This window comes from Doryrhamphus excisus, linkage group LG6 (assembly GCF_037039965.1).
Source record: "Doryrhamphus excisus strain RoL-2023G ecotype Guam linkage group LG6, RoL_Dexc_Guam_v1.1, whole genome shotgun sequence".
In the NCBI taxonomy this organism is placed as follows: domain Eukaryota; kingdom Metazoa; phylum Chordata; class Actinopteri; order Syngnathiformes; family Syngnathidae; genus Doryrhamphus; species Doryrhamphus excisus.
This window is the reverse complement of record NC_136362.1, coordinates 3,209,808-3,237,500: the sequence shown is the minus strand read 5'-3', so window position 1 is coordinate 3,237,500 and position 27,693 is coordinate 3,209,808. Positions and strand designations below refer to the sequence as shown.

At 36.2% G+C, this 27,693-nt stretch overlaps 1 protein-coding gene across 3 annotated transcripts in view; it reads left to right on the top strand.

Moving 5' to 3' along the window:
- LOC131138558 (neural-cadherin-like) overlaps positions 1-27,693 on the top strand; it is a 126,752-nt gene that overhangs the window by 63,916 nt on the left and 35,143 nt on the right. For all 3 annotated transcript variants that reach the window (XR_013627476.1, XM_078791134.1, XM_078791135.1), the window contains exons 12-22: positions 909-1,076; positions 4,112-4,361; positions 5,301-5,428; positions 6,157-6,343; positions 9,185-9,328; positions 13,001-13,284; positions 14,819-16,427; positions 17,951-18,044; positions 21,559-21,743; positions 23,217-23,446; positions 25,391-25,668. Coding sequence is in view for 2 of the 3 variants with exons in the window: in XM_078791134.1 (XP_078647260.1) it covers positions 909-1,076; positions 4,112-4,361; positions 5,301-5,428; positions 6,157-6,343; positions 9,185-9,328; positions 13,001-13,284; positions 14,819-16,427; positions 17,951-18,044; positions 21,559-21,743; positions 23,217-23,446; positions 25,391-25,668 (3,557 nt within the window). In the remaining variant the exon portion in view is untranslated. The remainder of the gene's footprint in view (positions 1-908; positions 1,077-4,111; positions 4,362-5,300; positions 5,429-6,156; positions 6,344-9,184; positions 9,329-13,000; positions 13,285-14,818; positions 16,428-17,950; positions 18,045-21,558; positions 21,744-23,216; positions 23,447-25,390; positions 25,669-27,693) is intronic.

Sequence of the window (27,693 nt, the reverse complement as noted above, 5' to 3'; positions counted from 1 at the left end):
CTGGTGGCCAGCCAATCACAGGGCACATATAGACAAACAACCATTCACACTCACCGGGGGAACCGGAGTACCCGGAGAAATTGTATATTAGTTTTTTATCTATTATCATAACAGTATCGACACGCAGACCTCACAGCTGCTCTTAATTTGAAGTTTCACTTCAAAACTTCCTGTTCCTTGGATTAGAGATGATTTTTATTATTTTTCCAGTCCCTTGATGTTTTTAATAACAAGCATTCTGGCTTCCTCCGGTTCTTCGTTCAACTCTACGTAGATTCAGGAGTTGGCAGAGAGGCGGGGTAAACCCTGGACTGGTGGCCAGCCAATCACAGGGCACATATAGACAAACAACCATTCACACTCACCGGGGGAACCGGAGTACCCGGAGAAATTGTATATTAGTTTTTTATCTATTATCATAACAGTATCGACACGCAGACCTCACAGCTGCTCTTAATTTGAAGTTTCACTTCAAACTTCCTGTTTCTTGGATTAGAGATGATTTTTATTATTTTTCCAGTCCCTTGATGTTTTTGATAACAAGTATTTTGGCTTCCTCCGGTTCTTCATTCAACTCTACGTGGATTCAGCAGTTGGCGCTCCGAGTTCTTTGAAGACCCGCCTGCTTCCTGGAGTTGCACGTTAGCTTAACCGTGTTAGCGTAGCATTTTCACAGATGCTAGTTTGCTACGTTGCGCTTTCTTCCCCGTTTCAGCAGCGCTGTTATGTATGTTGACCAAAACAAGTCAACAAAAACAAATGAAATGTTCAATTTATGAATCGAGTGGCACGGTGGTCGATTGGTTAGCGCGCAGACCAGGGTTCAATTCCAACCTCGGCCATCTGCATGTGCATTTACATGTTCTCTGGCTGACCTTTGACTCGTGTTCCTGTCCGTTGAACCCCAGAGGTCCTACATCACGCGGGACATCATTGCAACCGATGGGGGCAACCGAAGCACCTCCGTGGAACTGGCCGTCACCATCACCAACGTAAAGAACCAACCCCCACGGTGGGAAGAGGAGAACTACCGCGTCGTCATCCCTGAAAACGCTGCCAGAGACACGCCCATCGTGGTACACAAAGTATTTGTATTTATTTTGCGTGTGTGTGGATACTACATCACGTCAGGTACAATGATATCATATTTGACACTCTTCTCAGTATCGTTTTGTACACCACTTTATATGGTGTATACTTGTGATACGATATCATACCTGTGATATGATATCGTTTAGATGATATCATATTTGACACCCTTCTCAGTAAAGTGGTGTACAAAACGATACTGAGAAGGGTGTCAAATATGATATCATTTAGATGATATCGTTTAGATGATATCATATTTGACACCCTTCTCAGTAAAGTGGTGTACAAAATGATACTGAGAAGGGTGTCAAATATGATATCATTTACATGATATCATTTTGATGATATCATATTTGACACCCTTCTCAGTATCGTTTTGTACACCACTTTATACGGTGTATACCTGTACAAAATGATACTGAGAAGGGTGTCAAATATGATATCATTTAGACAAACCTCGAGATATAATATTGTATAAAGTGGTGTACAAAATGATACTGAGAAGGGTGTCAAATATGATATCAAATATGTGTCAAATATGATATCATTTGGACATACCCCAAGGTGAGAAGGGTGTCAAATATGATATCATTTAGACAAACCTCGAGATATAATATTGTATAAAGTGGTGTACAAAATGATACTGAGAAGGGTGTCAAATATGATATCATTTAGACAAACTCTGAGGTATAATATTGTATAAAGTGGTGTACAAAACGATACTGAGAAGGGTGTCAAATATGATATCAAATATGATATCATTTAGACATACCCCAAGGTATAATATTATATAAAGTGGTGTACAAAACGATACTGACAAAAACGATGATATATGATATAATATGATGTGATATCATATTTGATATCATATTTTTTACTTATCTAAGAAATTATATACATACTGTATGTTAAAAAAGCATATTTTTTGACATTGTTTTTCCAAATATTTCATCTTTCTTTGCAAGTGATTTTCATTACTGTTATTTTTGTAATATTATTAATTTGTGCTTATACTATTTTTGTCCAAAACTTTAATTTATTAAGACTTAAAAACAGGTTTTCCTAAAATATTATTTTTTTCCCATAATATTGCTGGGAAAAATTGTGACGTTAAAATGTATAGTATAGTAAATGTATAGTAAAGTATTATATATATATATATTATTAGATATATTATATATTATCATAGTATTTAGACTTCATAGTATTTAGTTATTTTCCATAAATAACTGTTTAATTTTGTTTGGTTTCTTTTGCTTAATATTACGACTTTTAAAAAGGAAATATTTTGTATTCAATATTTCAACTTCATCCTCCTAAAATGATATTATATAATGATATTATATTATTTTTCCTATAATATTGCTGGGAAAAATTGGGACTTTTTTTCCATGTTAAAATACAAGTCAGTCAATAATTGTCCCCTTTTCATTGTTCTTTGAGGAACCTTAATCTGATTTGTGAGCATCACAACATGGCCACGCTGTCAAAGAGTCGATTACCTCTCGGAGATGATGCCGCTGTCTGGTGCCTGCAGCTGTTCATCTAGCAGCTCTCTGTACAATATTTCACACTGATAAGCTGTCAAAAAATGCCGAAAACAACTAATGTCGTGTTTTGGAGATGCGTTTTTGATTAATGACGCTACTCAGTACGAAACTCTCTTCAGACACATTGCATTGCAACTAATTACGCTACAACGCTCTGACTCTTAGTGGGGTAGGCTCCCACCCACGTACTTGGAAGCCTTGACAACGTGTTCAACATTCTGAGTCACAGCCGTTCGATTTTATTCGCATACTTGGGATTTGATGTTTTTATCCAAAACTAAATTAGCATATGCGGTGGAGAGAAGTTTTTTGTGGGGTTTTACGATCCGGGACTGGCCCTGGCAGCCATGGGCGAAAAAACACAAGTAGTTGATATGCCCATAAAAATATATCATTTTTTTCTTTTCTTTTTTTTTTAAATATTTTAAAAAATATATAAAAATAAAAAATATAATAATAATATTTTTAGTAATATTTTTGATATTATATAATATTTAAAAATATATATATTTTTTTTGGCACATTGTATCATCCTTCCCTATAAAGCTCCATTCATGTTAACGTGAAGCCTGACTCTCTCTCTCTATATATATAAAATATATCATTTTTTTCTTTTTTAAAAATATTTTAAAAAATATATAAAAATAAAAAATATAATAATTATATTTTTTATAATATTTTTAATATTATATAATATTTAAAAATATGTATATTTTTTTCTGCACATTGTATCATCCTTCCCCACAAAGCTCCATTCATGTTAACGTGAAGCCCGACTCTCTCTCTCTCTCTCTCTATATATATATATATATATATATCATTTTTTTCTTTTTTAAAATATTTTTAAAAATATATAAAAATAAAAAATAGAATAATAATATTTTTTAATAATATTTTTAATATTGTATAATATTTTAAAATATATATATATATTTTGCCACATTGTATCATCCTTCCCCATAAAGCTCCATTCATGTTAACGTGAAGCCCGACTCTCTCTTTCTCTCTCTCTCTATATATATATATATATATATACATTTTTTTCTTTTTTTCAAATATTTTTAAAAATATATAAAAATAAAAATGTAATAATAATATTTTTTTACAATATTTTTAATATTATATAATATTTAAAAAAATATATATATATTTTGGCACATTGTATCATCCTTCCCCATAAAGCTCCATTCATGTTAACGTGAAGCCCGACTCTCTCTCTTTCTCTATCTCTCTTTCTCTCTCTCTCTCTCTCTCTATATATATATATATATATCAATTTTTTTCTTTTTTTATATTTAAAAAATATATAAAAATACAAAATATAATAATAATATTTTTTAATAATATTTTTAATATTATATAATATTTTACAATATATATATATATATATTTTTTGGCACATTGTATCATCCTTCCCCACAAAGCTCCATTCATGTTAACGTGAAGCCCGACTCTCTTTGGCGTCCATTTAGACAATCAAGGCCACGTCTCAACTGGGTGACCCAAGAGTAACCTACAATCTCGAAGACGGCATGGTCCCCGAAACGAATATGCCAGTTCGTTTCTACCTCTCGCCCAATCGGGAAGACGGCTCCGCTTCCATTCTGGTGTCCGAGCCGCTGGACTACGAAACCACCCCATTTTTCTCTCTTCGGGTGCGGGCGCAGAACGTGGCCGCGGTCCCGCTTGCAGCCTTCACAACGGTTTATGTCAATATCACAGGTATATCGCTTTTGGTTTTGACATATCCACATATCCATCATTTATATTATCCAGTATATACATATATATATAAGGTCTAAGACTATTGTGCATGAATTTGGTTATATGAATATGGTTATGGTTTTATTTCATTTGAACATGCATCAGATTATAATTGAGTGCATCCCATAATCAGTTCCCAGTTCCACATGTCCAAAAGGAGTAGGAAGAAGCAAAGTAACTGTTACATTTGTTCACTTCCTGCTTTCCTAATATAGTTTTATTTTTTTTTAGTTTTAATTTTTATTTTTTAATTAAATTAAATTAAGTGTTTTAATTTAATTTAATTTAATTTAATTTAATTTAATTTAATTTAATTTAATTTAATTTAATTTAATTTAATTTAATTTAATTTAATTTAATTTAATTGTTTTGGACCTCTGAACCCAGCAGCCTCAAGCAAGAGACCCAATCCAGCAGCCACCAAATCAAACCCCCCCAACGCCTCGGCTGCATTTTGTCCATAAAAGTAATGCTAATGCTAATGCTAATGCTAATGGTCATGGTCATGGTCATGGTCATGGTCATGGTAATGGTTTTATTTCATTTGAACATGCATCAGATTACAATTGAGTGCATCCCATAATCAGTTCCCAGTTCCACATGTCCAAAAAGGAGTAGGAAGAAGCAAAGCTTATTAAATCCTACCCCTCCATGTGGTATTTTTACAATCAGTAACTGTTACATTTGTTCACTTCCTGCTTTCCTAATATTGTTAAATTTTTTAATTTAATTTAATTTAATTTAATTTAATTTAATTTAATTTAATTTAATTTAATTTAATTTAATTTAATTTAATTTAATTTAATTTAATTTAATTTAATAAATACCTGGAAAGCAAATATTATTACAGGGACTTGAGTACCAAACTGCAACTAATGATCTATTTTCTCTCCTAAGATGTCAATGACAACGTGCCGTTTTTCACCTCCTCCATTTACGAAGCCTCGGTAACGGAAGGGGCTCAAATCGGAACCTCGGTTCTCCAGGTGTCCGCTCATGACAAAGATCTGGGTCTTAACGGAGAGGTCTGTGCTTGTCTTATTTGTCTTATGTGTTATATTTTGGTTTTTTTTAAATAAATATAACAACAATTCAAACAAGACTACTACTACAAGTAATACTACAGCAATTTGTTGGTGTGTTTTGGTTTCATTCTTGGCTAGGGGGGCTGAGCACCTCAGCCAGGTGACTTATAATGAAATGATATATGTTATGATATATGTCTCTTAAATTGATATTTTTCCTCTTTTTATACAAGATATTAGGTAATATGCATAAAGGTGACTGTAGGGGTGTTATTTCATGTCTGGAGGGCTCTAATAATGGTAGAAAGCTGTATTTAGAAGATCATAAAAACAAAGTTTTTTTGTGCTACAACTATGAAAAATTATAAAGAAGGAATCTACTTAAAGAAAATTCACTTATCACTGTCTGGAAGCAGTTAGCCATGATAAACGAGGGATTATTTTTATGTATTTATTATTATTATTTTTTATTTTTATTTTTATTTTTATTTTTATTTTTATTTTTATTTTTATTTTTATTTTTATTTTTATTTTTATTTTTATTTTTATTTTTATTTTTATTTTTATTTTTATTTTTGAAATGAGCTTTTACATGCTTTCTGACCTTTGATAAAACAAATCATATCATGCTGTGCAATGGACTAGATGATGTATGTTCCAGTAGCAGTAGTAGTAGTAGTAGTAGTAGTAGTACACATAAACAGCATCACATTTGCTTTACTTCCCAGATCACGTACTCTCTGCTCAGAGACAGCAGCGGCGACCATCTTTTGTTCCGAATAGATCCCAAACTTGGGATCATCTCCACAGAGGCCATTTTTGATCGTGAGGCCCGCAGCTCCTACTTACTGGAGGTCCAGTCGGTGGACGGACAAGAATCTGCTCGGCCCGGAAAGAACAAGCAGCCAAATTCAGGTATTTGTGTGTCAGTTTCACTTTCACTTTCACTTTCACTTTCACTTTTCAAACAGGACCATGTGTCTTGTGTACCTGTAGAATTCATTCATTCATTCATTTTCTATGAATGTCTGTCCCAGCTGTCTTGGGGAGAGGCGGGGTCCACCCTGGACTGGTCGCCAGCCAATCACAGGGCACATATAGACAAACAACCATTCACACTCACATTCATACCTATGGACAATTTGGAGTCGTACTCATCAAATATCAAGATAGTTAAAAATTATGTAATAAATTTTTTTAATAATTAATAATATGAATAAAATAAAATAAAATAAAATAAAATAAAATAAAATAAAATAAAATAAAATAAAATAAAATAAAATAAAATAAAATAAAATAAAATAAAATAAAATCATATATTTGCCCAAATTAAAAAAAAAAGAAATTTTAGTTTGGTTATAATATTATGGAAATAAAGTGATAATATTATAAGAAAATTAAAAAAAAGAATATAAGAACTTCTAAATATTTGAAAAAGTAAAAAGACTACTACAGTAAAACTGGTAAATAAAAAATAAAAATAAAAAAGATTTTTATTATTTGTCCAGTCCCTTGATGTTTTTGATAAAATAAAATAAAATGAAATAAAATGAAATAAAATAAAATAAAATAAAATAAAATAAAATAAAATAAAATAAAATAAAATAAAATAAATCAAAATAAATCAAAATAAAATAAAATAAAATAAAAGCATAGTACGGGGTGATCTCGTCTCATTGGAGTGTTAATTATTGGTTATCGCAATTTATCGGTATGATGTCATAATAAAAATGTAATAATAAATAAAATAAAATAAAGTAAAATAAAATACATGTGTTTTACATGTTTTACATCCCTTTAACAGATTTGTATTCAGTAGAAAAATATTTTTTCTTTCTCTAGCACCCCCCGTGACCCTTTTCCCCCTGAGGAAAAAGCAGTAGAAAATGAATGAATGAAAATAAAATAAAATAAAATAAAATAAAATAAAATAAAATAAAATAAAATAAAATAAAATAAAATAAAATAAAATAAAATAAAATAAAATAAAATAAAATAAAATAAATGTGGTTTTAACATTCTAAAAAAAGCTCAAATTTAAAAAAATCCCTTTAGCAGATTTGTATTCAGTAGAAACATATTTTTTTTTATCTCTAGTGTTACTTGATCATCACCATGCAGCCGCATGCCCCCCCCCCATGTGAAACAGCTGAGACATTCCCACCCCCCTCATCCTTTATCATCTCCACTGCTCCATTCTCCGCTAATGTGGCACGTTCTTCTTCACCAGGCTGTCTGAGTGACATTTTGGGAGTCGTAAATCCTCCCTCCGTGTCTCGGGTGACGTAAATATGACCTTTATATTCCGTGGGGGAGTCTTTGCAAATGTTTGTGAAGATGTTTGCGGATTACGGCGAAAGTCTGATGTTTTGGAGCAGCAACGCCTTCTCTCCAGGGTCGTCTAGCCTGCTTAGAATTCGCAATAGCTGTGTCTTACGCCACGTATCTCCACATCCACAAGAGCCGGTCTCGTCTGCAAAAAAAAAAAAATTACCTGTCTCGCTTTGTCACCCCTGGGATGCACGAGACGAGGAAGGGAATGTAAAAACAAGCGCAAACCCCCCCCCCACCCCCCGTCTCTGTTGCCATCATCTCTTTCTGCCGCTACTTCAAATCAACATGTCACCCGGATGCTTTTTGAGCAGATCATTTATTCCGGTTTCAACCCAAGCAACAACATACCGAGGAAGTAAAAAAAAAAATTAATAATTGATGTTATTTGCATCTTAGCATCAAGCTATTAAGCGGCTGGTAAGATGGTATGGCAGGGGTCTCAAACATGCGGCCCGCGGGCCAAATGTGGCACGCAGGATGCTACTTTGAGGCCCCCGCTTTTGATATGAAAGTTTAATGTTAGCGCGATGGTATCATGTACCCAGAAATTTTTTTTTACGTTTGATTAATGTTCATGTTAAAGGTTGAATAACTGTTAATAGTAATTTTTATTTTTTTAATTAAATTAAATTATTTTTTTTAGTTTTAATTTAATTTAATTTAATTTAATTTAATTTAATTTAATTTAATTTAATTTAATTTAATTTAATTTAATTTAATTTAATTTAACGTTACGTTTGATTCATGTTCATGTTAAAGGTTAAATAACTGTTAATAGTTATCCTCACTACCCGTGTGGAAGTGGTAATTTTTTTTGGGCGATTTAAGTTTAAAGGAAATAACTCGAAGGCTACCGTTTAGGTCGCTAGCGCGCTAGTTTGCGAGTTAGCATGTGTCTCAAGAGCCTGCAGTTGCGCAATATGTTGTAAATAATAATAATAAATAATAATTTTAATGTGAAAAAAATAATTTGTCTACCCACCAACTATATGTGGTGTCTTAAGTTTTTATTATTTGCCGTTTTATTATTATTATTATTATTATTATTATTATTTATTACTGATTTTATTTATTCTTGATTTGTTTATTTATTTTTCATCTTATTTTTTGTAGAAAAATAAAATGTTTTATCAGAGTTTTTATTGTCGAAAATCGAAACCAAAACAAAGTTTATTAATTTTTCTGTTTTTAATAAATTTGTAATAATTTTTTTATTTATATTATATTATTATATAATTTTTATATTATTTTTAAAAAATATTTTTTAATTTTTTTGAAAACCCAGTCTCGCCCAGACCCTAGCTCCAGTGGCCCCCAAGTAAACTGAGTTCGAGACCCCTGTGGTATGCTCTCTAAACCGACACCAACATGTCCGTCAAAGTGTTGCCTTTGACGGAATATTTCTTGTGTTTTTGTTTCCAGACACGGCGTACGTTCGTGTTTTCATCAGCGACGTCAACGACAACAAGCCGGTCTTTGTTCAGAGGCTCTATGAAGTGGCCGTGGATGAGGATGCCGATGTGGGCTTGGCGGTTGTCACTGTCAGCGCTAACGACGAAGACGAAGGTACGACTTCCCATCCCATTCCCATCCCATTCCCATCCATCCATCAATTTTCTTCCGTCTTAGTAACGAAGCCAAGACTTCCCGGTCCCCGGCCACCTTTTTCCAGCTCCACCAGGAGGACACCAAGGCGTTCGTTCCCAGGCCAGCTGTGATACATAATCCCTCCAGCGTGTCCTAAGTCCGCCCCTGGGTCTTTTCCCGGATGGGCATGCCCAGAACACCTCACCAAGGAGGCATCCGGGAGGCATTCGGACTAGATGTCCTGCATCCCAATCCAGATTTATTCTAGATCAGGGGTCTCAAACTCAATTTACTTGGGGGCCACTGGAGTTCGGGTCTGGGTGAGACTGGGTCGCATCAGGTTTTCAAAAAATTTATTAAAAACTAAAAAATTTAAATTAAAAAATTTAAAAATATTTTTAAAAAATTTAAGAAAATTAAGAAAATCTCTGATAAAACATTCCACTGTTCTCAAATATCTTAATTATTATTTTTCTACACAAAATAAGATGAAAAATAAATAAATCAAGAATAAAGAAAATTAGTAACAAATAAATAAATATAATAATAATAATAAAAGGGCAAATAATAAAAACTTAAGACACCACATATAGTTGGTGGGTAGACAAATTATTTTTTTCACATTAAAATTATTATTTATTATTATTATTTACAACATATTGCGCAACTGCAGCGTCTTTAGCCACATGCTAACTCGCAAACTAGACCGCTAGCGACCCAAACGGTAGCCTTCAAGTTATTTCCTTTCAACTTAAATCGTCAAAAACGTACCACTTCCACACGGATAGTGAGGATAACTAACATTAAACATTAAAAAATTCATATCAAGGCGGGGGGGCCTCAAAGTAGTGTCCTGTGCGCCACATTAGGCCCGCGGGCCGTGTGTTTGGGACCCCTGTTATACAGAGATCTTACTCCTTCCCGGTCATCGCAGCTACGTCGGGCTGGGGCATCTGGTCTGATACCCCCACCCCCGACCCCCGACCCCCCCCCCGGGGAAGACATGGTAACCATACACATAAAAGGACCCATTGAGCAATTTTATCCGATGTGGACTGAGCTGAAATCACACTGGAATCACGCTGGTGCACCGGATTTAGTTGGGAACGCGTTGTTGCACATATGTTCCCAAAAGACTGACAAGCTCCCACTCGGTAGGTGGGCGGGATTTACTCAATAAAGCAGTCGCTCATCCTCGATATGGTCGGACACTAAGACCCTCCATCAGACTGGTTTAGGGCCGTTAATCAAGTACTTACGGGAAGTGGGGGGTGCAGATTGGGATGACTGGGATGCATCACTAATGATGAATGGCTATGGAATAACACCCCCTCAGTGGGGGAGGGGGGGGGCGTGTGCACTTTGTCAGCCGGGGTTGTGTTAATAGTACAGATTAGTGTATTTCCATGGGATTGGAATACTTTAATCCGACAGGTTTTGGATTGAAAGGAAATATTGTACATTCCAAAAGATTAGCGTATATTTTCCAATGTCAAATACTTTGATTGGATGGTCTTATATACATGTAGACAAACAACCATTCACACTCTCATTCATACCTATGGACAATTTGGAGTGGCTAATTAACCTAGCATGTTTTTGGAACCGAAGTACCTGGAGAAAAACCCTGCATGATATAATTATTGTATATTAGTTTTTTTTTTATTTATTATCATAACATTAGTATCCACATGGGCGGCACGGCAGTCAAGTGGTTAGCGTGCAGCTGCTCTTAATTTGAAGTTTCACCTCAAACTTCCTGTTCCTTGGAGTAGAGATGATTTTTATTATTTGTCCAGTCCCTTGATGTTTTTGATTAAAATAAAATAAAATAAAATAAAATAAAATAAAATAAAATAAAATAAAATAAAATAAAATAAAATAAAATAAAATGTCTATTTGTGCCCTGTGATTGGCTGGCGACCAGTCCAGGGTGTACCCCGCCTCTCGCCCAAAGACAGCTGGGGTAGGCTCCAGCACCCTCCGCAACCCTTGTGAGGAAAAGCGGTAGAAAATGAATGAAAATAAAATAAAATAAAATAAACATCAAATAACGGAAAATAAAATTTCATGGTACAGGGAAGTTGTAGCCAAAACTTTTCCTGACACAGAGCAAATTTGTTTAGCGTGTAATCTGCCCCAATGGCTGGACAGGACAAAAAAATAAAATAAACTAAAATAAGATAAAATAAAATAAAATAAACATCAAATAACGGCAAATAAAATTTCATGGTACAGGTAAGTTGTAGACAAAACTTTTCCTGACACTGAGCAAATTTGTTTAGTGTGTAATCTGCCCCAATGGCTGGACGGGACAATAAAATAAAATAAAATAAAATAAAATAAAATAAAATAAAATAAAATAAAATAAAATAAAATAAAATAAAATAAAATAAAATAAAATAAAATAAAATAAAATAAAATAAAATGGCATGCACTCAATTGTAACCGAGGGTGGAATTGAACTCGGGTCCTTTTGCTGTGAGGCCTGCGCGCTAACCACTCAGAGTCCAAATCAGAGTAATAAAGGTCAAATTGCATGTCTCGGGTAAAGTCCTTGACATTTAAAAGCCATTCTGAGACCAGTCGAAGAAATTAAATTAAATTAAATGAAAACAAAAAAAAACTTGAACTATATTAGGAAAGCAGGAAGTGAACAAATGTAACAGTTAGTGATTGTAAAAGATGGAGATGGAGGGGTAAGATTTAATAAGCTTTGCTTATTATGGAATTTAATTTAATTTAATTTAATTTAATTTAATTTAATTTAATTTAATTTAATTTAATTTAATTTAATTTAATTTAATTTAATTTAATTTAATTTAATTTAAACAAAAAAACTATATTAGGAAAGCAGGAAGTGAACAAAAGTACCAGATGGAGGGGCAAAATAAGCTTAAAATAAGCTTTAAATAAAATAAAATAAAATAAAATAAAATAAAATAAAATAAAATAAAATAAAATAAAATAAAATAAAATAAAATAAAATAAAATAAAATAAAATAAAATAAAATAAAATAAAATAAAATAAAATAAAATCGGGTAGGCTCCAGCACCCCCCGCGCCACCCTCAACCCTGACATTGTTGCTGACAATAATATCATTTATTGTGTAGTTTTGGGACAATTACCCTTCATTGTTTTGTGAAGTAAAAAAGTATACAGTATTATTAGACATATTCATATTCATATCATATTAGACATTTACCTCATTCCAATCAGTTTCTCTCCAACACGACTAGAGTGGCTTGTCTTGCTTTTCTTTTTTCTGCTCCTTTTTTCAAATAACGGTGGGATTAAAGCTAAGAACGTGAGGTACAAGTTTCCATTTAATTAAGCAATCAAAACAAGAAAGGGATACTATTAATGTTTGGATCTTGGAGGAAATGAAGCGTAATCCCCTTGTGGTTGCGCTCCACTGTTCTTTTTTTTTTTTTTTAATAATTCTTCAGTATTCATCTCGCCGGGACTCAGAATGCATTATTGAGCAGCGGAATAAAATTTCTATTTAAATTGATTCGGCATCCAATAGCATTTATCTTAATGCAGCGTTCCTCTCAAAAAGGCCACAACAATTTATTTTCATTTTCACGAGTACAAACTGTTTAGCGTCAGAATCAGTACTGTCGTTTTTTTATTTTCCTGTAACCAGGGGCCAACGCCAAGCTGCGCTACCAGATCACATCTGGCAACAAAGGTGGCGTTTTTGACATCGAGCCAGAAGTGGGGACTATATTCATCGCGCAGCCTCTGGATTACGAACAGCAAAAGAGGTATAAACTGCTGGTCCTGGCCTCTGACGGAAAGTGGGAAGATTACGCCGCCGCCGTGGTTACCGTGGTGAATAAAAACGATGAGGCTCCTGTGTTCTCCATGAATGAATACTATGGATCGGTCACGGAGGAACTCGATGGGTCCCCGGTCTTTGTACTACAGGTGAGATGCTAGCATTATTACGCGTCATTCTAAAGTATACGTTAAAGTATTGCACTTTGGTTGATTGGTGATCTGTCCGTAGTGTACCTGAAGAAAAATCACGATAAAAACTATTGCTTATTTTTAGTGGCCAGGGCTGGAGCATCTTCATTTTTTTTTATAAGCCTGCAACACATTTTAGGAAATATTTATTATTTTAATTTTTACAAATAAGAAAACTTAATTTTAATAATTTTTTTAAAATTTAAATTAAATAAATAAATAAGAAACTAAGCAGTAATTTTACAAGAATTTTCGGAAAAAAACAACAAAACAACAAATAAAGTTGTCTTATTTGGAAAAAATTGTTTTGCGGAAAAAAATTCTGTTGAAATAAGCCCAAATATTATGGGAGTAAAGTTATACTTATACATAAGTTAAAATAGTTGGAAAATGAAAATGACAAGACAAGTTGTAATTTTTGGAAATTAAAAAAAAAAAAAAAATCCCTAAATTTTAAAAATTATTATTGTTATATTCAGTACAATAATTATTATTATTTAAAAAAAAAATCAAAAAATTGTTACAACTATAATGATGATTATAATGATGGTAATAATGATAAAGATTATAACAATAATAATCTTTATCATTATTACCATCATTATAATCATCATTAATATTACCATTTTCATCATTATAGTTGTAACAATTTTTGGATTTCTTTTATAATAATAATTATCATTTTATCATTGTGATCAGATGGTTGAATACAAATGTAAATAATGTAAATAATAATTAATAATTATAATAATTAAATAATTATATTATATATAATTATTTTATTATAATTATATTTTAATTGATGTAAGAAATGCACTGTATTGTTTCATATATTTGCCCAAATTAAAAAATAAAAAAATAGAAATTTAGTTTGGGGAAACGGTTATAATATTATGGGAATAAAGTGATAATATTGTAAGAAAATAAAAAAAAAGAATTTCAGAACTTCTAAATATTTGAAAAAGTAAAAAGACCACAACAGTAAAACTGGTAAATAAAAAATAAAAATAAAAAAAGATGATTTTTATTATTTGTCCAGTCCCTTGATGTTTTTGATAAAAATAAAATAAAATTAAATAAAATTAAATAAAATTAAATAAAATTAAATAAAATTAAATAAAATAAAATTAAATTAAATTAAATTAAATTAAATTAAATTAAATTAAATATCTATATGTGCCCTGTGATTGGCTGGCCACCAGTCCAGGGTGTACCCTGCCTCTCGCCCGAAGACAGCTGGGGTAGGCTCCAGCACCCTCCGCAACCCTCGTGAGGAAAAGCGGTAGAAAATGAATGAATGAAAATAAAATAAAATAAAAAATAAAAGACAGCTGGGGTAGGCTCCAGCACCCTGCGCGAATTTTTAAATGTTTTTTTTTTAAAAGTCTTGAAAGGCTTTAAAAAGTGTTGAGCTGCATTTTGCTTTTGAATAGGCATGGAAAATCGATCCTTGTAATCGATCCCGTTTCTGCCGTTGTCCTTATCTCGTCAGGTGACGGCCACCGACCCAGACAAAGACGCAGACCAGGGCGCCATACGCTATTCCATCCATGGCCAAGGTGCCGAGTCACACTTCATGATTAATGACATCACGGGCGAGATGTATGCCCAACGCACTATGGACCGAGAGGATCGGGCCGTGTGGCGCTTTGTCGTCATGGCGACAGATGAAAGCGGCGAGGGATTAACCGGTTTCACCGATGTTATAATCAACGTTCGGGACATCAACGACAACGCGCCCGCGTTTTCATGCCTGCCCGATAATTGCCTCAGTAGCGTAGCGGAAAGCTCACTTCCTGGAACTTTTGTTGTGGAAATGACGGCTGTCGACCTCGACGACGCCGCCGTCGGCCAGAACGCAATTCTCACGTACCAGATCACCGAGAACGTGCGGAACCAAAACAACGAAGTCCTTTTCGCGATTGATTCCAGCACCGGTTCAATATCGGTGGCGGCCGATGGGCTGGATCGGGAATCGGTTGCGAGTCACCGTTTAGTCGTTGAGGCCCGGGACGGCGGGGGAATGACGAGTACTGCAACCGCTACTATTGTCTTAACGGACGTTAATGACCACGTACCGAAGTTCCAAGACAAGATTTGTAGCGCCCGTGTGCCTGAGAATTCCGATGTGGACTCCATTGTTCTGGAGTTGGATGCAACGGACCCTGATTCCGGAGTATTCGGACAACTGGCCTTTAGTGTTTTGGACGGGGACCCAGATCAACAGTTCTACATGGTCAGCCACAGACTGGAACAGAAGGGGGTTCTCAGATTAAAGAGGAAACTAGACTTTGAAAGACCAGGAGAGCAAATGTTCAACCTTACTTTGAAGGTTCAAGACTCTGAGTTCTCCAGTTTGATTCAGTGTCTGGTTCTAGTCGAGGATGAGAACGATAATGCTCCTGGGTTCGCCCAGAACTCTTATCGTCTCTCCGCTTTGAACGAGGACGTAGAAGTAGGAACCACTGTTATCCAGGTCTCGGCCACCGACGCTGACTCTGGTCCAAACGGGGAGCTTTTGTACCGCATTCTTCCCCAGTCGGATCCCTTCGGACAGTTCACAGTTAGCCGATCCGGAGTTGTTACAGTCGCTAAGCCACTGGATCGAGAAACCGTGAGTGGTTATGACTTGGTTGTCACAGCGACAGACCGAGGTAAACCAGCGCTGACTGGCAGTGTCGTGGTCTCCTTGCCATTGTTAGACGTAAACGACAACAGTCCGGAACTGGAGGAACCTTACGCTCCGGTGGTTTGGGAAAACAGTCCAGCGCCTCAAGTGGTCTGGCTCAACGTGAGCTCAACGCTGCTTCATGTCGTGGATCGAGATTCCCCGGAGCACGGGCCTCCTTTCTCGGTCTCGGTTCCTTCGGTTTACTCGGCTGACTTTCACCTCCAGGATCACGGGAACGGATCAGCATCGCTCACGGCCTTGCGCAGATTCGACAGGGAAAGGCAAAGCATCTTTCTTCTGCCGGTGGTTATGATTGACAGCGGATATCCACCAATGACGGCCACGAGCACGCTCACTGTAACCATAGGTGACCAAAACGATAACGCCCATCAGGCAGGGGAGAAAGACGTCTACGTGTATCGGCGCAAGGGTGAGTTGCTCACTTCCTTCATTGGGTTCAGAGGTCAAACAAAAAAATTAAATTAAATTAAATTAAATTAAATTAAAAATTAGGAAAGCAGGAAGTGAACAAATGTAACAGTTACTGATTGTAAAAGTACCAGATGGAGGGTTTAGGATTTAATAAGCTTTGCTTCTTCCTACAACTGATTATGGCATGCACTCAATTGTAACCGAGGGTGGAATGGAACTCGGGTCCTTTTGCTGTGAGGCCTGCGCGCTAACCACTCAGAGTCCAAATCAGAGTAATAAAGGTCAAATTGCATGTCTCGGGTAAAGTCCTTGACATTTAAAAGCCATTCTGAGACCAGTCGAAGAAATTAAATTAAATTAAATGAAAACAAAAAAAAAACTTGAACTATATTAGGAAAGCAGGAAGTGAACAAATGTAACAGTTAGTGATTGTAAAAGATGGAGATGGAGGGGTAAGATTTAATAAGCTTTGCTTATTATGGAATTTAATTTAATTTAATTTAATTTAATTTAATTTAATTTAATTTAATTTAATTTAATTTAATTTAAACAAAAAAAACTATTAGGAAAGCAGGAAGTGAACAAAAGTACCAGATGGAGGGGTAGGATTTAATAAGCTTTAAATAAGCTTTAAATAAGCTTTAAATAAGCTTTAAATAAAATTAAATAAATAATAAAAATTAAAACAAAAAAAACCTTAAACTATATTAGGAAAGCAGGAAGTGAACAAAAGTACCAGATGGAGGGGTAGGATTTAATAAGCTTAAAATAAGCTTTAAATTAAATTAAATTAAATTAAATTAAATTAAATTAAATTAAATTAAATTAAATTAAATTAAATTAAATTAAATTAAATTAAATTAAATTAAATTAAATTAAATTAAATTAAATTAAATTAAAACAAAAAAACCTTAAACTATATTAGGAAAGCAGGAAGTGAACAAATGTAACAGTTACTGATTGTAAAAATACCAGATGGAGGGGTAGGATTTAATAAGCTCTGCTTCTTCCTACTCCTTTCGGACATGTGGAACTGGGAACTTATTATGGGATGCACTCAATTGTAATCTGATGCATGTTCAAATGAAATAAAACCATTACCAAGGCTCCTCTGCATATCACATTACAATGTTCGTATATGTTTTGTTTTATGCTCTAAACTCGTTAGTCTTTAACTGCACACACATCTGCATCAAAGTAGCGTACTGCTAATAGTGGAAAACAGGAGCGCTGTGACTCATCCGGGCCGCCGTTGTTTACCCAGCTCCAGTTCTCCGGCACTGCGTGCTGATAATAACATAATCCATACTCAGATAGACCAGCTTCCTGCAGCTCTACAATCTCTGAAGTGGAGCGCTGGGAGCCTATTCATCTAGCAGTGGGCTCCGCAGTTATGAGCATAATAAGTAGACACCGACGCAAAGAATGCAAGATAAGGAGATAAGTGTTGGCATCAGCAGAACTTGTCCCTAAAGAACGTGTGTGTGTGTGTGTGTGTGTGTGTGTGTTTACCTCCAACAGGAAGGATGGCAAATGCAGAACTGGGGAAGGTGTATGCGCCCGATCCCGATGACTGGGACAACAAGACCTACACTCTGGAGACGAGTGCCGCCAAGTAAGCGGCGTATTTAATTTCCTCTTATCATTGTGCTGTTATTTTTTTTCCACTTTTTGTATTCTTTATTCATTATTATTCTTTATCATAAAGAATATTTTATTTTATTATCATTATTCTTTATTCCATTACTGGATCACTTGATCACTGGAACATCAAGACGCAAATCGTGTTCGGAGGACAGGACGTAAAATAGACACTAAAAAAAAAAAGATGTCATATCAATGTGGACAAAAAACAGCTCCAAACTAACCACATTGCTTGTTTGTTTTCAAAACAAAATTCACATAACAAAAATTATTACTCAAAATGCGCATAACAAAAACATCAAATAACAGCAAATTAAATTTCATTGTACAGGGAAGTTGTAGACAAAACTTTTCCTGACACAGAGCAAATTTGTTTAGTGTGTAATCTGCCCCAATGGCTGGACGGGACAAAAAAATAAAATAAAATAAGATAAAATAAAATAAAATAAACATCAAATAACGGCAAATAAAATTTCATGGTACAGGGAAGTTGTAGCCAAAACTTTTCCTGACACAGAGCAAATTTGTTTAGCGTGTAATCTGCTCCAATGGCTGGACGGGACAAAAAAAAAAATAAATAAAATAAAATAAACATCAAATAACGGAAAATAAAATTTCATGGTACAGGGAAGTTGTAGACAAAACTTTTCCTGACACAGAGCAAATTTGTTTAGTGTGTAATCTGCCCCAATGGCTGGACGGGACAATAAAATAAAATAAAATAAAATAAAATAAAATAAAATAAAATAAAATAAAATAAAATAAAATAAAATAAAATAAAATAAAATAAAATAAAATAAAATAAAATAAAATAAAATAAAATAAAATAAAATAAAATAAAATAAAATAAAATAAAATAAAATAAAATAAAATAAAAATTTCAGTCAGAGAATATATATATATATAGTATATATATATATATATATACGCAAGCCAGCCAGTCCAGGGTGTACCCCGCCTCTCACACAAAGACAGCTGGGATAAAATTAAATTAAATTAAATTAAATTAAATATATATATATATATATATATATACTATATACGTAAGCGCCGACTTCCATCCATGAAGATCCAGCGATGCTCAATGACATTCAGACATAAACAGCCATACATGCACGATTATACAACTACTTAGTATTCATAAACCAGCAAGATCCGATAAGAAATACCAATTGCATATTTGTTTTATTCATCTAAAAACGTCTGACAGTTACCATAACAACCATTAAGCTCTTTTAGGGGAGCTTTTTGAAGCTCAAGAGTTTGCTTTTTTTCTTTGATTATTATTATTATTATTATTATTATTGAGTTTTTTCACCCAATTTGCATACGCTCCCTTCTGGAAAAAGTCCAAGTCGTGCTGCTGAAATTCCTACCTGTCAGTGAGCCATCTGTCAGGTATTTTCCATCTGGACTAGAAATTAATTAAGAAATGAGACAAAAGTAGAATGGCATTGAGCAGAGCACAGGCTTCCACCAAGGACAAAACATTAGGAACATGTACCATGGCAGTAAATCGGGGTGTCCGACTTTAATGCATATGAAAATCAACATGAAAGGATGCAATTTTGGAGTTTAATTATATATTTCAAGTAAAAGCATCTCAGCTTTTCGATTTAAGTGGAAGGAAGGAAAATCACATTATTAACATCAACTTTTTTCAAATTTTGCAGTTTTTTTTAATTTTGCAAATAGTTCAACTTTCTTCTTAAATAATCCTTGTAAATTTTGTTTTCCATAATATTTATTCCCCAAATATTTTGACTTTATTCCCATAATATTGTACATTTAAAACAGGCAATTTTTTTTTAAATTACAACTTTATTTTGTTGAGTTTTATTATTTCTTTTTTTTTTTAGATATTTCAACTCTATGCTATCAAAATGACATTTTTGTAAAGTTTTGTTTGTTTCTTAGGGGATTCTGACGTTTAAAAAAAATTATCCCCTTTAATAGTTCAATTTTATGCTGCTAAAAAAATTTCTTGTAAAATTATGAGGTTTTGATAATATTCTCTCTTTCATAATATTTTGACCTTGTATTACAACCAACCACCTAACCAACCACCCAATCAACCAACCACCCAACCAACCAACCACCCAACCAACCAATCAACCGCCCAATCAACCAACCATCCAACCGCCCAACCAACCAACCACCCAACCCACCAACCACCCAACCACCCAACCCACCAACCACCCAACCAACCAACCACCCAACCAACCAATCAACCAACCATCCAACCGCCCAACCAACCAACCAACCAACCAACCACCCAACCACCCAACCAACCAACCAACCACCCAATCACCCAACCAACCAACCACCCAACCAACCAACCACCCAACCAAACAACCAACCAACCACCCAACCAACCAACCAACCAACCACCCAACCAACCAACCACCCAACCACCCAACCAACCACCCAATCACCCACCCAACCAACCAACCAACCAACCACCCAATCACCCAACCAAACAACCAACCAACCACCCAACCAACCAACCAACCACCCAACCACCCAATCACCCAACTAAACAACTAACCAACCAACCAACCACCCAATCACCCAACCAAACAACTAACCAACCAACCAACCACCCAATCACCCAACCAACCAACCAACCAACCAACCAACCACCCAACCAACCAACCAACCACCCAATCCCCCAACCAAACAACCAACCAACCACCCAACCAATCAACCAACCACCCAATCACCCAACCAAACAACTAACCAACCAACCACCCAATCACCCAACCAAACAACTAACCAACCAACCACCCAATCACCCAACCAACCAACCAACCAACCAACCAACCACCCAATCACCCAACCAACCAACCAACCACCCAACCAACCAATCACCCAACCAAACAACTAACCAACCACCCAACCACCCAACCACCCAACCAACCACCCAACCATCCAACCACCCAATCACCCAACCAACCAACCAACCAACCACCCAATCACCCAACCAAACAACTAACCAACCAACCAACCACCCAATCACCCAACCAAACAACTAACCAACCAACCAACCACCCACCCAACCACCCAACCACCCAACCAACCAACCAACCAACCAACCAACCACCCAATCACCCAACCAACCAACCAACCAACCACCCAACCAACCAATCACCCAACCAAACAACTAACCAACCATCCAACCACCCAACCAACCAACCAACCAACCAACCAACCAACCAACCAACCAACCACCCAACCAACCAATCACCCAACCAAACAACCAACCACCCACCCAACCACCCAACCAACCAACCAACCAACCAACCAACCACCCAATCACCCAACCAACCAACCAACCAACCAACCACCCAACCAACCAATCACCCAACCAAACAACTAACCAACCATCCAACCACCCAACCACCCAACCAACCACCCAACCATCCAACCACCCAACCAACCAACCAACCAACCAACCGAGGACTTCATGTTCTCTCATTCAACAGATACTTCAGTGTGAATCGGAGCTCCGGCGTGCTGAGCATCCGACAGAACACTCCGGCAGGGAGTTACTGGATGAGGGTTGGGGTGTCAGACGACGTGTGGCCCGACGTGATATCCGGGGTCAGAGTTCATGTGAGAGATCTAGAGGACAAGGCTGTTCTGTCATCCGCTTCGCTGCGTTTGACAGGTAACGTCTGAGCTCTCTGTTGCTGTTGGTTTTGAAATTGATTCTTTTTATTTTATTTTTCCATGGGACACAAAGCAGAAAATGTGCTTTTGAGATTTTACCGTAACAGTTTGAGTTTATTTGTTGTGTTAAACCCACACACGCGGAGAACATGCAAACTCCATGCAGAGATGGCCGAGGGTGGAATTGAACTCGGGTCCTTTTGCTGTGAGGCCTGTGTGCTAACCACTCAGACTATTAAGGCGGCTCTGACACGCAATAAATTAAATTAAATTAAATTAAATTAAATTAAATTAAATTAAATTAAATTAAATTAAATTAAATTAAATTAAATTAAGAAAGCAGGAAGTGAACAAATGTAACAACAAATGAACAAATGTGGAGACTGCTGGGGTCAGAGGTCCAAAACAAAATTAAATTAAATTAAATTAAATTAAATTAAATTAAATTAAATTAAATTAAATTAAATTAAATTAAATTAAATTAAATTAAATTATGAAAGCAGGAAGTGAACAAGTGTAACAACAAATGAACAAATATTGAGGCTGCTGGGTTCAGAGGTCCAAAACAAAAAAATTATATTAAATTAAATTAAATTATGAAAGCAGGAAGTGAACAAATGTAACAACAAATGAACAAATGTTGAGGCTGCTGGGTTCAGATGTCCAAAACAAAAAAAAAAATTAAATTAAATTAAATTAAATTAAATTAAATTAAATTAAATTAAATTAAATTAAATTAAATTAAATTATGAAAGCAGGAAGTGAACAAATGTAACAACAAATGAACAAATGTTGAGGCTGCTGGGTTCAGAGGTCCAAAACAACAAAATAAAAATAAAATTAAATTAAATTAAACCAAAAAAAACTATAAAACTATATTATGAAAGCAGGAAGTGAACAAATGTAACAGTTAGTGATTGTAAAAGTACCAGATGGAGGGGTAGGATTTAATCAACTTTGCTTCTTCCTACTCCTTTTGAACTGGGAACTGATTATGGCATGCACTCAATTGTAACCGAGGGTGGTATTGAACTCGGGTCCTTTTGCTGTGAGGCCTGCGCGCTAACCACTCAGCGTCCAAATCAGAGTAATAAAGGTCAAATTTCATGTGTCAGGTAAAATCCTTGACATTTAAAAGCCATTCTGAGACCAGTCGAAGTCTATTAAGGCGGCTTTGAGACTCTGTCGTTTTTTGGAGATTGAAGATGATATATTCTCCATATATTATTGAAAGATGGCCGCACAGATATGATTAATTTTTTAACTTAATAGAAATCCATTGTTGACTCCACCAACAAGCCAAACAATCAAAGACACATACAAATCAGGACATTTTAGGATGGAATCGAATCAATAGCGGGACCCCCAGTTGTGGAATCATCCACTATGCAGACTTTGATCAACGCAGTAGCTATCATTGACGAGTTCTTCGTTCCCGTGGCATGAACCATCTTCTCTTTGTCTCCCAAAGGCATAACCACACGAGATTTTATCGACTCTCACACGGAGACGAAGAGTCGGCTGGAGACGCTTTGGGACTTCTTGTCTGAGACGCTGTCCGTCAGACCTGGCAGCATTAACATTTTCAGCATAGCCAACAGGGGGGAGGAAACAGTGGACGTCCATTTCTACGTGCTGTCCGATTCGGGATACATGCATTCAGAGAAGCTGCATGGGTTTCTGGCTGCAAAGAAGAAGAAGGTAAAAAAAAAAACGCATTTATTAAAAACAGAAAAATATACAAAATTTTTCAGTGCTTTGGTTCCGATTTTCTACAATAAAAGCTCTGATAAAACATTCCACTGTTCTCAAATATCTTAATTTTTATTTTTTACTACTTACCACTTCCACACGGATAGTGAGGATAACTATTAACAGTTATTTAACCTTTAACATGAACATTAATCAAACGTAATAATTTTTTCTGGGTACATGATACCATACAGCAGGGGTCTCAAACTCAATTTACCTGGGGGCCACTGGAGCTAGGGTCTGGGCCGCATCAGGTTTTCCCAAAAAATTATTAAAAACAAAAAAATTAAAAAAACTTTGCTTTGGTTCCAATTTTCTACAATAAAAGCTCTTATAAAACATTCCACTGTTCTCAAATATCTTAATTTTTATTTTTACTACTTACCACTTCCACACGGATAGTGAGGATAACTATTAACAGTTATTTAACCTTTAACATGAACATTATCAAAAGTAATAATTTTTTCCGGGTACATGATACCATACAGCAGGGGTCTCAAACTCAATTTACCTGGGGGCCACTGGAGCTAGGGTCTGGGTGAGACTGGGCCGCATCAGGTTTCCCCCCCCCAAAAAAACGCATTTATTAAAAACAAAAAAAATTCAAAAACTTTGCTTTGGTTCCAATTTTCTACAATAAAAGCTCTGATAAAACATTCCACTGTTCTCAAATATCTTAATTTTTATTTTTACTACTTACCACTTCCACACGGATAGTGAGGATAACTATTAACAGTTATTTAACCTTTAACATGAACATTAATCAAACATAATAATTTTTTCCGGGTACATGATACCATACAGCAGTGGTCTCAAACTCAGTTTACCTGGGGGCCACTGGAGCTAGGGTCTGGGTGAGACTGGGCCACATCAGGTCCCCCCCCCCCCAAAAAAAAACGCATTTATTAAAAACAAAAAAATTACAAAAACTTTGGTTCCAATTTTCTACCACAAAAGCTCTGATAAAACATTCCACTGTTTTCAAATTAATGTTTATTTTTTACTACTTACCACTTCCACACGGATAGTGAGGATAACTATTAACAGTTATTTAACCTTTAACATGAACATTATCAAACGTAATTTTTTCCGGGTACATGATACCATACAGCAGGGGTCTCAAACTCAATTTACCTGGGGGCCACTGGAGCTAGGGTCTGGGTGAGACTGGGCCGCATCAGGTTTCCCCCCCCCAAAAAAACGCATTTATTAAAAACAAAAAAATTACAAAAACCAATTTTCTACCACAAAAGCTCTGATAAAACATTCCACTGTTTTCAAATAAATTTTTATTTTTTACTACTTACCGCTTCCACACAGATAGTGAGGATAACTATTAACAGTTATTTAACCTTTAACATCAAACGTAATAATTTTTTCTGGGTACATGATACCATACAGCATCCGTATCAAACTTGCGCGGGCCGCACTAACATTAAACTTTCATATCAAGACGGGGGCCTCAAAGTAGTGTCCTGCGGACCACATTTGGCCCGCGGGCCGCATGTTTGAGACCCCTGCATTAAAGGGAGATAAAAGGCTATTTTACCTCCCCGTCTTATTTCGCAGCAACTTTGTCTTTTTATTTTCTCTTTGTTCTTCCACTTGTCTTATTTTTATCTCCCGAACTGCCTTTCATCCCCCGTGTTTGGTTCCGCGTTCTTTAATTATCCTGTCAAATGAAAACATGCACCACTGCTTCAGCGATCCTTTACAGAACACTGAACGTATATACTGGATGTAGATTAGAGTATCTTTGCGTTGTTATCTCGAAGTGCTGCCAAGTCGGTTTACCATCCTGGTATTCATTGCAGTAGTACTTCACACATCACTGTCAACTCCGGCGATACCGATACTTGTATCTTTACTGACAATTAACGTTTACGTCCCCAGCTGCAGTCGCTGCTGCGCGTCAATGTGAGCCAAGTACGAGTGGACGAGTGCGTGCACGCCGACTGCAAGGCATCGGGCGGATGCTCCACACAGCTCGGCATCGGTGATTCGCCCACTCTTGTGGACTCTGACGTTTTATCCCTGGTGTCGGTGATGGTGAGCACATCGGCCGTGTGTGGGTGCAGCGCCAGGGATATGATTCACCGAAGCTGCTCTTCCTACCCCGATAACCCCTGCCTCAATGGGGGAACCTGCGTGGATGCTCACGATGGGTACAGGTGAGACCAAAAAACCCCTTGTAGCGTCCGGGGTCTACTCGGGGCCGGAATCTCTTTCACCTGATTTCCCAACTTTTAGACTTTGCTGTAGTTTAAGCAATCCAAGCAGTCTCGTCTTGTCTTGAGTCTTGACTTGAGACTTGATTTGACTTGTCTTGTCTTGACTTGAGACTTGATTTGACCTGGCTTGTCTTGACTTGAGACTTGACTTGAGACTTGACTTGAAACTTGACTTGAGACTGCACCTGTCTTGTCTTGTCTTGACTTGAGACTTGACATGACATGACTTGAGACTTGACTTGACATGACTTGACTTGAGACTTGGCTTGACTTGAGACTTGACTTGACTTGACTTGAGACTTGACTTGAGACTTGACTGCACCTGTCTTGTCTTGTCTTGACTTGAGACTTGATTTGACATGACTTGACTTGAGACTTGACTTGAGACTTGACTGGACCTGGCTTGTCTTGACTTGAGACTTGACTGGACCTGTCTTGACTTGAGACTTGATTTGACCTGTCTTGACTTGAGACTTGATTTGACTTGTCTTATCTTGACTTGAGACCTGATTTGACCTGTCTTGGATTGACTTGAGACTTGACTGGACCTGGCTTGTCTTGACTTGAGACTTGATTTGACCTGTCTTGACTTGAGACTTGATTTGACTTGTCTTGACTTGAGACTTGATTTGACTTGAGGACTGACTTGACCTGTCTTGGATTGACTTGAGATTTGACTGGACCTGGCTTGTCTTGACTTGAGACTTGATTTGACCTGTCTTGACTTGAGACTTGATTTGACTTGTCTTGTCTTGACTTGAGGACTGACTTGACCTGTCTTGACTTGAGGACTGACTTGACCTGTCTTGGATTGACTTGAGACTTGACTGGACCTGGCTTGTCTTGACTTGAGACTTGATTTGACCTGTCTTGACTTGAGACTTGATTTGAATTGTCTTGACTTGAGACTTGATTTGACTTGTCTTGACTTGAGGACTGACTGGACCTGGCTTGTCTTGACTTGAGACTTGATTTGACCTGGCTTGACTTGAGACTTGATTTGAATTGTCTTGACTTGAGACTTGATTTGCCCTGTTTTGACTTGAGACTTGATTTGACTTGTCTTGGATTGACTTGAGACCTGACTTGACCTGTTTTGGATTGACTTGAGACTTGACTGAACCTGGCTTGTCTTGACTTGAGACTTGACTGGACCTGTCTTGACTTGAGACTTGATTTGACATTGAGACCTGACTTGACCTGTCTTGGATTGACTTGAGACTTGACTGGACCTGTCTTGTCTTGCCTTGAGACTTGACTGGACCTGTCTTGTCTTGACTTGAGACTTGGCTTGACCTGTCTTGTCTTGGCTTGAGACTTGACTTGACCTGTCTTGTCTTGCCTTGAGACTTGACTTGACCTGTCTTGTTTTGCATTGAGACTTGACTGGACTTGTCTTGTCTTGACCTGTCTTGTTTTGACTTGAGACTAGACTGGAACTGTCTTGTTTTGAATTGAGACTTGACTGGACCTGTCTTGACTTGAGACTTGACTTGACTTGAAGTTGCACATCTTGACTTGAGACTTGAGCCCAGACTTGGGATTAAAGACACGGCTTTACAGACATTAATGGTAAAATGACTTCATATAAACATGAAATCATACAATAATCATAAAATCAAAACATACAATTCCATAAATTAATTACTGCAATGTTTGCTTGTTTAAAACAAAGAAAAAGCATAACCCGGACATCCCGTCCATTAACATAAATGATGGAAATGTCTTCCAAATGAATCGGCTTCCATGGGACTCCATGGTGCAGTCAGCGTGGAGTACATCCATGCTAACATTAATGCCCAGATTAAATAAATATAGGGCAGGGGGGATTAGTCCAACTGGGGCACCCCTCTATGCGCGCAACTTCTGAAAATCTCATTTAATTCCATTTACATGAACATACAAGTTGGTCAGCATGGTCTTCAAAGCCAGGATGCACACCAGCCTTTTCCGCCTTTTAAGTTG